Here is a 15,517-nt window from a genome sequence, read left to right on the forward strand (position 1 = left end):
CTAAAGATCCAGCAGTAGGCAAATGTTAATCTTAAGTCTGAATTTTACTAAGCTGTCTTTAATCTTGTTTCTGAGATTACTGTCTGGTGAAGCTCCAATCATTCGTCCCCTCATAGATGTGACAAGCCTGGAGGGTCCAATTTTGAACCCAGGGGCTGTCCAATTCCCATAAGACCTTGAGAGGAGGGCAGATGGCCTGGCTTTGGCATTTTTTTTTTTTTTTAATTTCAATGTCATTTCAGTGGAGCAATAGCAAGATCATTATTTATCACAACAAAATATGGCAGCTGCCTTACTCATATAGGGCCTCTGGTAAACAATGTGTTTCTTTTTTTTTTTCACTACACATTTTGTAACGGAGGGGAAGCCTCTGGAGAGTGTGCCAGTCACGTGTATGTGCAGGAGGCCAGTACATATGTGTGTATATGTTCACCTTTGAGGTCACAGTATATATAAAACACACTCATGCTATACTCTTCATGTAATAGGTTCAGTGGGGACTCAATTTAAAAAAACACTTTATGCCAGAACAGTTAGGGAGAAATTACTAAAATGATTGTACAATATTTTCATGTTTAATGGGTTATTTAATTTTATATCCATTGATAAAGTATGTTTATGAGCTGTTTAATTCATGAAATGTAATTCAAATTAAAAATGAATTAAAACAAAATTAATTAATTAAAAGTAAATCTGTAAAATCCAATGATGGGAACACCTAAATAATTATGAAGAACCTGACAGAACCCTTTAAGATTTTAAATAGCTATAAATATAATTGAATTTAGTGCTGGTATTGTATACTTCATCTTATTTATTGCAGACAGAGTTGATGTAATGCTACATTTTTTGTGCAAAGTGGTTTTCATTAATACTGAGTTCCTGTTTGTCCATTTATACCCTGCAAAACAAGTCTATTTAAAATGACGTTTATGAGGTCATAATGAAGGATGCGTGTCTGGCATCCATAAAAATTATGACCCGGAATTGCCTCTGTAAAACTGGCACATCATACTAGGAGGAAGGTCGCATTACTCTAATTTGCCTTTGCTGGTGGCTGTTTGCCACCATGGAACATATGAAAGTCACATACATGCGTGATGTATTGGTTTAATTTGTGACACAGTTACATACATTAAAATATAAAACCTCAGAAAACTCTTTGGGAGAAAGAATTATGCACATTTGCATGCTTTAAAATGAGCAACGACCAAATCCAGCAGCATTTTAGTGTTTTTTTTTTCCCTCTCAGATTCCGTAACTGCTTTTTACAGGTCTGTCCCTGCTTGAAGAAAATTACCCTAAATATACCACTTCAGTGGAATCCATGCGAACATAAGAAATGACAGCCAAATGTCAGAACAGTTGATCAGACACAATACCCCTCATTATACATGGCAGAGATGCAAGGGATGAAATGCATTCGATGACTTCATATGCCAGTGATCTAACACGATAATAGTGGCTGCAAGAATAAAAGACAAATTGATGATATTCAACGCAGATTCAGGCTGGTAATAATGTAGATAGGCTCTCTAATAATGTAGACAGTTAATAATCTTACTTCCATGAGTGAATTCCATAAAAAAGTTTGGGCTTTTGTGTGCCTCATATTACTTATTTAAAACCTTTTTAAACTAATGAAGAATTTGAAGTAGTAAGAATGGATTCTTTTTAGTAGCTTTCTACAGACTTAAAATGAATCCTCAAAAACTCAAAAACACTTTCAGTATGTGGAAAAGAATGGCAAGAATATTAAAACATTCTCCTTTTGTGTTAAAGAAAGTTGATGAAAGAATTTCCACTTCTTTCATGTCTTGGCGAATTATTCCTTTAAACTTTTAAAGGGATAGTTTAGCCAAAAGTGAATATTCTGTCATTGTTTACTCACCCTCAAGTCATTCCAAATATGACATTCATTCTTCTGTTGAACACAAAGAAGATATTTTTAAGAATGCATCAACTGTTTTGGTCAATTTAATGAAAATCCAAAACAAACTTGGAACCCAGTGGAATATGTTTGTTGGGGTGGGGAGGGAAACATGGAAAGATGAAAAGCAAGACTGCAACAATCAGTGGAAAAATACCTCACTGCTCTAAGATAATAAAGGTCTCATAGGGTCACTGCGTCACCTTTTAGAAATTCTTTACAGAAAGATAAGAGTATTGCTGAGGGGCTTTATCTATACCACTGCTGCACAAATCCTTTGTCTACGGTGCTATAATTCTATAGTATTCAGATTGCCAATAAGAACTTAGATGCTGATTATAATTTGTTCTTTTCATGATGGAAGACACAATCATAATTGCTTCTAACTCTGCTGAAGCTCAACAATAAAGTAAATCAGAGGACAAAGAAATGTGTTTCTGCTCATCCAAAAAATTTGGCGTTTACTCTTGAGCAATATTTCATAGGGATAAATGGAATTTTACCCATTTATATTGGTGTCAACAAAATGGTGAGATCACAAACACTTTTTTTGAACAGAGATCATACTGGCATTCAGCAGCAAACCAGGTTTGGATGGGTATTTAATGGTTTTGACATGTTTTGTAGTGACAGGTGTTTCATTTGTAGTCAATTATCTCCTAAGTTGATAAATAGTTCTTGTCACTTTATAAATAATAGACATACCATTTGCCTTGGGTCATAAAATGAACAGCAATTCACCTCAATCTCGAGATCTGAATGCGAATAAGAGGACCGTGATGGGCCAGTATAAGCTGTCACTTCCATTTTAGAGGTGCAGTGCAGCAATTAGAAACTGTTTTCAAAATGCATCACATCTCCATTGGCCAGAAAAAAAACGTAAACAAATGAAAGGTAAGAACGTTATCTAACTTTCTGAAAAGAACCTCTCCATCCTCTCCTAATTCTTCTCGATAGAGAAATAGTTAGAAGAGAATGTCATTAGAGATTGTCAATAGATTAATGAGGCACAAAAATAAAATATTTTATCATATTTGTAGCTTTACATTAAATCAAGAAAGAGGGAAATCTGATGGTAGTCTAAACGTTGAAGACAGTAAAACATGCTGCTATAAACCACTGGATGAGATTTCTAAATGGGCAGGAAAAGCAGAACTCCAGTCTTTAAAAGAACATGTCAGGATCAGAACGTCTCAACACACTTTTATTAATACAAAGATTCAGTATGACCCTGACATATCTCAGAGAAGAAGGCAATTATTTGCAAGTTTTTTCAGATGATAATTACTTGAAATGTGTCTCTTTTCACTTCTGCACCTCTATTCAAAGGGGCAGAACTTAATCACTGACCCCCAGCTGACTAAATAGTATTTGGGAACAGAAATGAGCTTTAAATGTTCTTATTATCTATGAGCAGAAGTAGACTAATGAGCGCCAGACACATTTTGTGTTTTACAGTACGTGGAGATTCAGTGTTTTGAAAGCATGTGCTTTAAACCAAATCAATTAAACTCTGTGGATAGCTCATGAATAATTCATACACAAGCATGCTATTAGAATGCATATTATGTATAGAAATTTTCTAATTATGTTTATAATGAAAACATTTTCTAGTTTCTTTGTTCCTATGTCTAATGAATGAGATCATTTCAGTGGTCTTGTCACATATGGCAATAAAATTCTGAAACTAAACTCATCAGGAAACACATAAAAGCATAAATTACCTTTTGGAAAAGCATCTTAAATCAGCCTAAACTGGTCTTAGCTGGTCTCCCAGCCTTGTCAAGCTGGTTTAGCTAGTCCGCAAGCTACTTTTCTTTATTTACAGTATGCGCATATCTGGCTACGAGTGTCACACACATTACAGAACGCAATGCTTACATATATCTGTTTTGTAAAGCAAAGAAAAAAGGATCTCACTCCCAGCAAAATATTCTCTGCAGTTCAAGAGCAGTCACAAACAGCCCGAAGTTGTTTTCTTGTCGATCAGATGAGAGCTTTTGTGGCAGAGGGAGGACTGTATTTTTTATGACTAAATAAACTCATGATTGTGCCACTAAAAATACACCACCTTGCATCACACTTGCAGCATGAAACAGAATTGGTTGACCTTGCCTATCATGAGGGGCATGTGAGACATTCCTCACCTATAAATATGTAAAATTGTTGCCAATTTGTTTGCAAATGCCTTAAATAATTTGATTTATAAGGAAACACGTTCCACGGGCCAAGTTGTTAAAATATCTGCTTCAATTCCACCAACTATGCAGATACCTTAACAAATTCAAAATAATTTAACAGTTTGTATTATCTCTCAAAATGTGTTTTGTTGTTATTTGTTGCTGAGTTTAAACACATTTTAAATTAATTTAATAGACTGTTTTGGTTGTGGATATTTTCTGTGAGTCTTAGTAATTATTTAGTAATCAAACACTTTCCTTTCTTCTAGAGTATACCAGCACAAAAGAGGACTTGAATACATGAAAATTGTCAACATACAGTAGCTAGATGATTTATTGCAAGTGCTTGGCTTGTTTGACAGGGAATTCATCTAAAACAATCAGATGGTGTTTTAATCGAACATATCAATAGATCTTCCTCCATGATCGTAAATACAGCTGAAGGGGCATCATTGGATTCCTCTTCTGTAGGCTGGAGTGAAACACATCGAAATCTACTTTCCTCACTCTCTGCAGGTAGTCCTCCAAAACAACCTGTGGGACAAGACAAAGACGCTCAGAAACTCTTAGTTTAATTACTTTTTTGCAAGCCTGGAGGATGATACATTATTGAGAGAACTTAAAAGTTTAAAGAAAAAGAATGAATTGCAAAAAATGATACAGATGGAAATTTAGTAGATAGTGGTGACATTACACAGCTTTTCTCTTTTAAAATCTTTAAAAAAAATGGAAAAGATCTTGATGTGGGGTTGAGATACAGCTGCAGGAAAAAGTATGTGAACCCTTCGGATTTACCTGGATTTGTGCATAAATTTGTTAAAGACTTGCTTAGTAAAAAGTCACAACAATATAACAATCAATAACACACAAAATGTTTTCAGGTCTTCACTAAACGTACACTACCGTTTAAGTCTCTTATACTGCCCAAGGCTGCACTTATTTAATCAAAAATTCTGCAAAACAGTATTAGTGAAACATATTTACAATTTAAAAGAACTGTATTCTATTTTAATATATGTGACCCTGGACCACAAAACCAGTCATATGGGTACATTTTTTTAAATTGAAATTTATACATCATCTGAAAGCTGAATAAATAAGCTTTCCATTAATGTATGGTTAGGATAGGACAATATTTGACCGTGATACAACTAATTGAAAATCTGGAATCTGAGGGTGCAAAAAAAAAAAAAAAAAAAAAAAAAAATGAGAAAATCGCCTTTAAAGTTGTCCAAATGAAGTCCTTAGCAATGCATTATTACTTACAAAAATAAATTTTTGATATATTTACGGTAGGAAATTTACAAAAAATCTTCATGGAACATGATTTTTACTTAATATCCTGATGATTTTTGGCATAAAAGAAAAATCGATAATTTTGACCCATACAATGTATTGTTGGCTATTGCTACAAATATACCCGTGCGACTTAAGGCTGGTTTTGTGGTCCAGGGTCACATATTTTAAGCTGAATTTTCAGCATCATTACTCCAATCTTCAGTGTTACACGATCCTTCAGAAATCATTCTAATATGCTGATTTAATGCTCATTGCTCAATCATTTATTACTATCAATGTTGAAAACATTTGTGCTGCTTAATATAACATTTTTTTCAGGATTCTTAGATAATTAGGACATTCAAAAAACAGCATTTATTTAAAAAAAACTTTTGTAACATAAATGTTACATTTTGTAACATATAAATGTCATTACTGTCACTTTTGAACAATTTAAAGCATCCTTGCTGAATAAAAGCATTTCATTTCTTAAAAAAAAAAAAACATTTGTTTTGAACAACATAGTTTACAATATAGTTTACCATGTAAAGATTCACAGTGGAAGATGGGAAAACTATGTGAATTCCTAGATTATTGCTAACCTGTCCTAAAAAATTTCTGGAATTTGTCATTCACAAGAACACATACTTTTTCTTGTACAAAGTGAATTCCTCAAATGTCAAACCGTACAGTAAAGTCCTTTAGTGAGCACACAGTTACGGTTAACACCAGCCAAAGCAAGTGGAGCGCAATGTGTCACTAGATGGCCTGTGGGGAATGGATGGCTTTAAAGAATTCGAATGACAGTTAAACACAGGGATGTGGAAATGGAAGATAAGAGCAGAATATTACAGTGACAGAAAGTGAAATAAAAATGCTTTACAGGCCATTTAGTTCATAGAAAGCATTTAGCTGGCTAAAGCATCAACAACAGGCTGAAATTGTACTGAAAATTACAGTGTTTCCCTATGCTTTGCCTCGTAATACGCAAAGAGTTTTTCCCTCAGCTCTTCTGAGGCGGGCTTCCTTTAAGAGAAATGACTGTAAGAGAGTAAAAAAAAAAGGCTTAAGATGTGTAATCAGACCATGAGATGGTAGTGGCGCCTCCAGGGAGCAGGAGTCATGCGGGACGATGAGGCTCCACCTCTTTGAAGGCAGAATGAGGATAAGCCATGAGCTTCTCTGTGTCACAACACATTAGTGAGGCATGGGGAGGGGAGAGAAGCTGAAAGAGATGAAATTACTCACCGTTTGCAGGAAGGCAGGCATGGCTGCATGTGGAACGTTCTCACTGAATGATCTTGCCTGTAAGAGATATCAAGATATCAAAGTTCGCGCAACTGTGCTATATAGTATATCACACAAACCTCTTAATTACTGAGTGAGTCTCGTGGTGAATCAAATTGGGCCAAACAAACCTGTCAAGATCATATTTCACCTCAATATAAAAATAAATAAATAAATAAAATCATATTTTGCTTACAGACAATTATAGCATTTTTTATATTTTTATAGCCGTTCTAGCTATCCGCCGGACCGCCTTCCGTATTCAACTTATGAAGAAAGTCTAATGCCTCTCGCTGTTCAAATCGCTTGCGCTACGTCCTACGCCTTCCGTATTCAACTTACAAAAAAAGCATATAGTGTAAGCATTTTGAACTGCGAGAGGCCTTACACATTCTTCCTAATTTGAATATGGAAGGTGGTCTGACAGAAGCTAGATATTTTACTTTATAACTTGTTAAATATGGATATTCTTCTTACACAAATGCATCACTTTGCTTCAGAAAGACTTTATTAACCCCCCGGAGCCGTGTGGAGTACGTTTATAATGGATGGATGCACTTTCTTGAGCTTCATACTGGTTGTTTCCCGTTCATTGCCATTATAAAGCTTAGATGGGTCAGGATATTTATTAATATAACTCTGATTGTGTTCATCAGAAAGAAGAAAGTCAAATACACCTAGGATGGCTTGATGGTGAATAAAGCTTGGGGTAATTTTAATTTCAAAGTGAACTAATGTAACTAATTATTGTGCTTAAAGGATAATTGGAATTGCAAAAAACATACAAATAAAACATCTGAATGCCTTTTCATAATGCAAATTATGAGGGCAAAATGTGCTTAAAGGGATAGTTCACCCAAAAATGAAAATTCACCCTCAAGTAGTTCCAAACCTGTATAAATTTTTTTGTTCTGCTGAACACAAAGAAAGATATTTGGAAGAATGTCAGTAACTAAACAGATCTCACCCCCATTTACTACCATAGTAGGAAAAATAAATACTATTGTAGTAAATATGTTTAGTTACTGACATTCTTCCAAATATCTTTCTTTGTGTTCAGCAGAACAAAGAAATTTATACAGGTTTGGAGCTACTTGAGGGCAAGTAAATGATGACAGAATTTTCATTTTTGGGTGAACTATCCCTTTAATTGTCATGAAAATCTTGATTCTAAAAACATTATTTATGCAAAATGTAATTAATTTTCTTTTGATTTTTTTGGGGAAAGGCAATGTTCTCATGAATCACCCAAACTTTTAACCCACACAAATACATAAAAAGTTAGATTGAAAGGATCAAATTCCAGTTTAGCCCTTGTTTGTTTGTTATATTTTAAATGTGGTCTTCACCACTTTGAGTTAATTTAGCGGTAACCACATATGCAAAGTGGGGTGAACAATATCTGACAAAATCTCTGAGTAACATTTCCTTTAATATTCCCTGAAATGCTTTGTGGTTACACTTGGCTTTTAATAATTTCAGTAATGAGGAGAGGGCAACAATCAAGGGTCATAAGAGCTGCTGGTGGAGGAGGGGTGCTCTCCCTTTTGAAATTTAATGAAGTTAGTATGCAAATTGGGAACATACAACACAGTCAGCTTCTCTTATCTGACCACAGATAATAAACTGAAGGGTTTTGCATACGTGCTGGAGATGGACATGGGCTTGGCTGGCAATGTCATAAACTACGTCCCTGACGTTCTGGTCCCTGCTGCCACGGATGAAGTCCTCTTGAGACGCTCCATGCTGGGTGAGAAACAGTGAAAATGCATTATCAGTAAATCTCTGCTAATAGACAGAAAGATGAGCTTGATGATATCACAATCTTTTTCTTATCCCTCCCTATTTCAGGCACCATCACAATAACATACCTGTCATATTTTACCCCAAAATCAAAGACATTTAAAAAACAAAGCACACATATTAAGCGCATTTCCCCCTTCAATTCTCATTACTGTTATAAAAAACTCACTCATAAGTAATAATTATTGTTATAATTGTTATTATTATATCTTTTTACTATTTTATTAGAACAAATCAGTTTCAGAACAACAACAACAACAAAAAGACAATTGTACTATTTTACAATTAAAATAACAATAACTTTTTGGCCTAATTCGAATTTTTTCGCTTTAGAGTAGGCTACTGAAAATTAGGAGGAGGAGGATGTGCTAAATTCATGAAAGTAAGCATGAAAATAATGTCACAATACGGTCATGGTCTTAAATATAGGATTAATTTCCCAAAGAATAGTTCTCTTTTTTTGGATTGTGGGGTGAAATACGACCCAGACATTTCTTGACAGTTTTCATGAGATCTTTATAGATCTTCCAGCATTCAACAAACATTCTTCAACAGCAGAAGAAATTAGTATGCTGGATGAAAATGTGAAAAATCTGTATGCAGAACGTAAGAGGTGGTGTGCTTACGACGAAGCATCCCAAGACTTCTTCAGAAGAAATATTTACTGAAATTACACTTATTTATTTATTCAAACAAAGACATAAATGAACAAGGGTATAATTCTTCTTGCCTGTGATATGCCACAACTGTGATCTAAAAAAACATGAATAAATCCATGATAGCAAGTGATCAATAAACACATACTGCAAAGGCTTTCATTTAGTATCTAATTTAAAAGTCAATTGTTCCTTAAACAAAAGCTGTACGGCAACATAAAGCATTGGCAGGTAATCAACATCATGAATAACCAGGCAGTGTAATCATATGGGTCTATTACTATTGCTCTGATCTGACTCTTGTACGGGGGTTTCACGTCAAGCAGAGCCTTTAAACTGTGACAAAAATGGCTTGCAGACACCCAGAGGCTAGTATTCAGAGTTTACCTAACAAAAAATACCCACAAGTACACATTTCATTGTTTTACAAACACATTTGCCTAATCTTGACAGGTTGCACATTAATATTGTTTACTGGAATGAATGCAGATAAAGCTTCAAAGACTTTCCATTTCCTTTAATTCAACATTGCACTTGCAATGCATTATTAAAGACATCAATTACAGTTTTAAAAGCTTATCTATACATTATTGTCTCAACATTTTTTACTCAAGAAAGGAAGTTTCACAAAGTTAGCTTTAAATAATGAGTGAAAACAATTAGTAAGGAACTTCCTTGCACTGCAATTAAATAAGTAGTCATGCTGCAGCAAACCACTAACGAAAAAAATAAAGTATGTATGTATCTATTCAAAAAGTATTATGTTTTAAGGCCAGTTCACACTGCACCGACTAATGGCAAGAGAGACTTGTTGGACCAGTGTGTTATTACACCTGTTGGCGTTGGTCAGCGCTTGTTTTTGCCAATTGAACATATTGATTATGCGTTTGTTGGGTCGTAGAATGTCTGAGAAATTACGTACTCTAATCTGGTCTGATTGGCCTTTAGTGAGCTTCTGGCAACCTCAGAAACCAAACAAACATGTTCACATAATTCATGGTGAAACAACAGTGCCCCCTTCTGGTGAAAGTGCAATCATACAGCAAAACAATCTACAGTAGTGGCACACAGTGATGTCCGACCTAGGAAAATTGACATCAAATCTTTTGACATCAAAGATTTTGTAAGCATATTGCATAGTTGTGTCTCATATTGCGTAGTGCGCGAGTCTATTGGTTAATTTGTGATAACGCAATGAAACATGCCAAATTGTGTGGACATTTGTCCAGGCTTTCATACAAAGAAATTATGAACACATGCAAAAACAAGAAAGAACCAACAAAGTATTATTGATTATGCTGTAGTCAGTATATGCTTTTTCCTGTAAGCTTTTTGTTTTTCTATGCTTTTTTTTTTTTAACATGTAGCTGTAGTTTACCCCTTTTTGCCACATATTTTTTTTCAGATATATACCTTAAAGGGATAGATCACCCAAAAATGAAAATTCTGTCATCATTCACTCACCCTCAAGTTGTTCCAAACCTGTATGAGTTTCTTTCTTCTGCTGAACATAAAGGAAGATATTTTGAAGAAAGTTTGTAACCAGGCTGCTTTGGGGCACCATTGACTTCCATAGTAGGAAAAAAAAAATACAATGGAAGTCAATGGTGCCCCAGAACTGTTCAGTTTCCCATATTCTTCAAAATATCTTCCTTTATGTTCAGCAGAAGAAAGAAATGTATACAGGTTTGGAACAACTTGAGGGTGAGTGAATGATGACAGAATTTTCATTTTTGGGTGAACTATCCCTTTAACCAAGTTTAGTGTTTTTTTCTTTCCTCATATTTAAAATATTTAAGAATATAAAATATTTTACTCCTATTTTGATGGTTTAATCGAACTTAGGGTCATTAAAAACAAATCTGCAAACCAATTCCCTTCCAGACATCACTTTTGGCCACTACTGTACATAACGCAATTTGATCTTAATATACTGTACACCGACTCAAGCTGAGATTAGCTGAGGATAAACGATAGATGATAATCTTTTCTTTTGTTACACTAAGGGAAAGATCTTCTAAATCCCATTTCTAATGGTTTGTTCATCCAGCAATGGCGACAGATGGCTGAAACAAAGCCCATGGGATTGAGCTTTGCAGGCGAGAGGGCACTGGGCAGCTTCATCCAAGTATATGCTGACTGGCACATGGATTGTCTCTATTCCTTCACAACAGTAACTCTGATGTCAGAAAAGCATGGAATTACAGCCAGCTACACACATCATAGGGTGACAGCAGATTTACCCACCAGCATGCAGATGTCCATGGGCAGGTAGACCTTGCGTCTGCTGCTGTTATAGGGGGTCGCCCGCAGGCAGGTCAGGATGCCCTGGGCTTTGCCGATGTGGCTTGCGGCGTGATCTGCGTGGACGTTTTTCACACCTACATAAACACATGCACAAAGCACACAACTTCATGAGACCAGTTTTGAGTTTCAACTGATTTGTGTCAAATTGTGAATATCCAATCCAATCTAATATTACAACTTCAAAAAAATTAAATATGAGTTTTGATGTATTATGAAAAGCATATACTGACTAGAAACTTACTCAGTCTGATATTTTCAGCTTATGCTTCATTTTTTCAGTGGACTGTTTTGTGTTCTTGTAATGCAAGGCTGTTTTTGAAGGATGTGGCAAACAATACCCATTAAAATTTTGGGGTTAATCAGGTTTTTTTTTTTTTTTTTTTTTTTTTAAAGGAATTAATACTTTTAAGCAAGGATGCATTAAATTGATAAAAAGTGACAGTAAAGACTTTTACATTCAATTAATTTTGAACCTTGTATTCATCAAAGAATCCTGAACAAAAATGATCAGCACAGCTGTTTTTCACATTCATAATAACAAGAAATGTTTCTTGAGCACCAAGTCAGCATATTAGAACGATTTCTGAAGGATCATGTGACACTGAAGACTGGAGTAATGATGCTTAAAATTCCATCACAGGAATAAAATAAAATGAAAAAAAAAAAGGCTGTTAGCTCCTAATATTCCAATCTCCTCCATTGTTCAACAGAAGAAAGAAAGTCATATGGGTCAGGTAAAACATGATTATTATGTGTAAATCACAGAATTTTCATTTTTGCTACATTCATTTTTCCAACTATTCCTTTAAGCGGAAGATCAAGAAAAAGCTGCTTACCAAGTGCCTCCAGCAACAAGTACAGAAGAGAGGATTGTGTGTTTTCACCATAGGCCTCCAGCTCCTGAAGGTTCCTGTACGCTCTGTCCTCCATGTCTTTCTCCTTTTCAAAACAAAAAATTTTAAGAGAACTTTCCAGTATTTTCTTTACTCATATATTAGGACAGAATTTAGTACTCACTCTTTCAGATATGATTCTCAACATCCACCTCCTTGTTAATGTGTGCTTTCTTACTGCCTGAGAACACAGAGCAGTTACAGTATATCAATGCCCAATATTTTTAAAAACTTTGGGGTCCCAAAAAAGTTTTCAAAATATTTTCTTTTGTGTTACACAGAAAATAAGATAGTCATAAATGTGTGAAACGACATGTAATTCAGTTTATAAATGTATAAAATGTAATTTATTCCTGTTATGACAAAGCTGAATTTTCAGTGTCACATGATCCTTCAGAAATCATTCTAATATGCTGATTTGCTGCTCAAGGAACATTTCTAATTATTATCAATGTTGAAAACAGTTGTGCTGCTTAATATTTTTGAGGAAACTATGAAACACTTTTTTGATGAATAGAAAGTTTAAAAGAACAGCATTAATTTGAAATAGAAATCTTTTGTAACATTATAAATGTCTTTATGGTCTCTTGTGATTAGTTTAATGTGGCCTTGCTGAAAAAAGTATCATCTACTTAAACTTTTAACCCAAACTTTTAAGCCATAGTAAATGGCGACAGAATTTTAATTTTTGGGTGAACCATCTTCATCCCTAGTCATTTAAATGATAAGTTCACTTCAGAATTAAAATTTCCTGATAATTTTTTCACCTTATGTCTTTCTTTCTTCAGTCGAAAAGAAATTAAGGTTTTTGAGGAAAACATTCCAGAATTTTTCTCCATATAGTGGACTTCACTGGGGTACAACAGGTTGAAGGTCCAAATTGCAGTTTCAGTGCAGCTTCAAAGGGCTCTACATGATCCCAGCGACGAATAAGGATCTTATCTAACGAAACGTTTGGCCTTTTTGTAAAAAAATAAAAGTTTATATACTTTTTAACCACATATGCTCATCTTGCACTAGCTCTCTAATGCAATCATCATGTTGAAAATGTCAACCGTGATGTAGGCGGAAGTATCGAGCAAGTGTTTACAAAGCGAATGTGCAAAGACTAAGTCAAACACTGGAGGAGAAAATGAGATGGAGTTTTTCACACTACAACAGTTACTCCGCTTACGTCACTCGTGACCTTTCCAACGTGATTACGTAATGCGTGGCGCATCGCAGAGCTAGTGCAAGACGAGCATGTGTGGTATATAAAAGTATATAAATTTATATATTTTTTTAGAAAATGACTGATCATTTCGCTAGATAAGACCCTTATTCCTCGGCTGGGATCATGTAGAGCCTTTGAAGCTGCACTGAAACTGCAATTTGGACCTTCAACCCATTGGTAGCCGTTGAAGTTCACTATATGGAGAAAAATCCTGGAATGTTTTCCTCAAAAACCTTAATTTCTTTTTAACTGAAGAAAGAAAGACATAAACATCTTGAATGACATGGAGGTGAGTAAATTATCAGGAAATTTTAATTCTGAAGTGAACTAATCCTGTAACTCTTTCATTTAGGAAGGAAGGAAAACCCACTCTCCATAGTTCTGCACTGACGGGCTGGGCTGGGGGGTCATCTCTGTAAATGTCTTCCACGGCGCTCTTCCAGAACTGCATTCGCATTAAACCAATGGTTTTCTGGGAAACAGAGTCCTTAATCTAAAAGGGAAGAAGCAAAAATATGAGCATATACAGGTGTTTCTTACTACAGGCACTTTTATGTCTCAAGGCTTGGTTTTTGTACCATGACACACAGTTAGAAATGGACATAAATTAGCAAAATCTGAACTGAATAAATAAGATTGTACATTGATTGTTGCACTTATTATCTGGAATACCTGCCTGTGCCAGTTCTACATTGAACGCCCTCAGTGCCAGTGCAGAGCGACGAACAGCCTCAGGAAAAAGCAATGAACATAAAAATCCATCATAGTCCCTCTTCCTATGGGTGACAGTTCAATGTTATACACTACACACTGGGACTGTTGTTATTTACACTTAATTTACAAAACTGACTATGTCTTAACAGACACTGAAATTTCTGTTGGCATAACAATTGTCATATACATTTATTTGCATCAATGACAAATAAGGATTTACAAAATGAAGGATTTCTGAGTTAAATGACTTCTTGAACGAGGAAAAAAGTAAGGGGGACTTATTATAAATCATTTATAATAATACTGCAATATTACATAAAACTAGGAATTGTCAATGTTGATTTCATGGTGACTTTAAAAATCCAGTTTAAAGCATCTTTTATTCATGCCTGTTTCTTACTTTTTTTGTAAAATGTGTATACCATTTTATCTATTTAATGTCTAAAAAAAGTGTTGTAACCATCAGATAAAAAGTACTAAAATTCCTTGCATACTGAATTTCAAGTAAAAAAAAATTTCCGAATTAATTTTGCATTTCTTTTTTTCATTTCAGATTAATAAGAAATTTTCTATTTCTTTTCAATATCTGGACAGATATACCATGTAAACATTTCTAACATTAATTTTAAAAACGAATTTTAATTTTAATAGAAAAGTTAATTTTGTCCTATATACTGCATATAAAGTTATTTTTGAGCAAAAGAAAAAGAAAGAAAAATACGCGCACTGGAATAATACTCTGAAGTTAAAATTCATTAAGTTGCATAAAAAATGAAGATTTATTTGCTTCCAGGTAAAAATATTCAAAGTAAATCGATTTTTAAACTCATAACTTACCTTACAATATCAATGCAATACTGTTCATTGTGCTGTCCTGTCGAATTTGTTAATGCTCTTGTGCATTTGATCTCGGTTGCCCTCTGTATAAATGTGGGATAGGGAATCTTTATATGCAGGGAGTTTTTGGTGGTTAAAAATCCATTCTTTATGTTTACACTGGATGCCATAGCAAAGCCCATGCATCCAGTATCCTTGAGCTGTACCTCCTCTTGCGTGTGCGTCATATTACAACTCCCCTGTTCGCAAGAACTTCTGACAGTACGTTCCGCTCCGATGTAAACAATCTGTTTTCATCCAAAAGCAATTAAGCTACGTTTCAGAGTGAACCACACTGTCTTTAAGGTACATAAATGTAATTAATGTTCACGTGAATGCGGTCTATAGATATTAAATATGTTCGCACAGTTGTTTGCGCT

The 15,517-nt window shown here is 34.8% G+C and overlaps 1 protein-coding gene across 3 annotated transcripts; it reads right to left on the reverse strand.

Moving 5' to 3' along the window:
- Nucleotides 1-4,415: 4,415 nt before the first annotated feature.
- ndufaf6 (NADH:ubiquinone oxidoreductase complex assembly factor 6) lies at nt 4,416-15,509 on the reverse strand. Of its 3 annotated transcripts, none has more exons than XM_051865120.1 (9): nt 15,099-15,509; nt 14,224-14,323; nt 13,918-14,040; nt 12,459-12,515; nt 12,278-12,380; nt 11,382-11,515; nt 8,320-8,421; nt 6,637-6,693; nt 4,416-4,644 (listed from the first exon to the last, which is right to left on the reverse strand). In XM_051865120.1, the coding sequence occupies exons 1-9, from the start codon at nt 15,323-15,325 to the stop codon at nt 4,516-4,518; spliced, it is 1,032 nt and encodes a 343-aa protein (XP_051721080.1). In that variant the 5' UTR covers nt 15,326-15,509; the 3' UTR covers nt 4,416-4,515. The 3 variants fall into 3 exon arrangements, with proteins under 3 accessions (XP_051721080.1, XP_051721081.1, XP_051721082.1); XM_051865121.1 differs by having other exon boundaries at nt 14,220-14,323; nt 15,099-15,225; XM_051865122.1 differs by lacking the exon at nt 14,224-14,323 and having other exon boundaries at nt 15,099-15,266.
- Between the last annotated feature and the right edge of the window lie 8 nt (nt 15,510-15,517).

This window comes from Ctenopharyngodon idella, chromosome 16, assembly GCF_019924925.1.
Source record: "Ctenopharyngodon idella isolate HZGC_01 chromosome 16, HZGC01, whole genome shotgun sequence".
In the NCBI taxonomy this organism is placed as follows: Eukaryota; Metazoa; Chordata; class Actinopteri; order Cypriniformes; family Xenocyprididae; genus Ctenopharyngodon; species Ctenopharyngodon idella.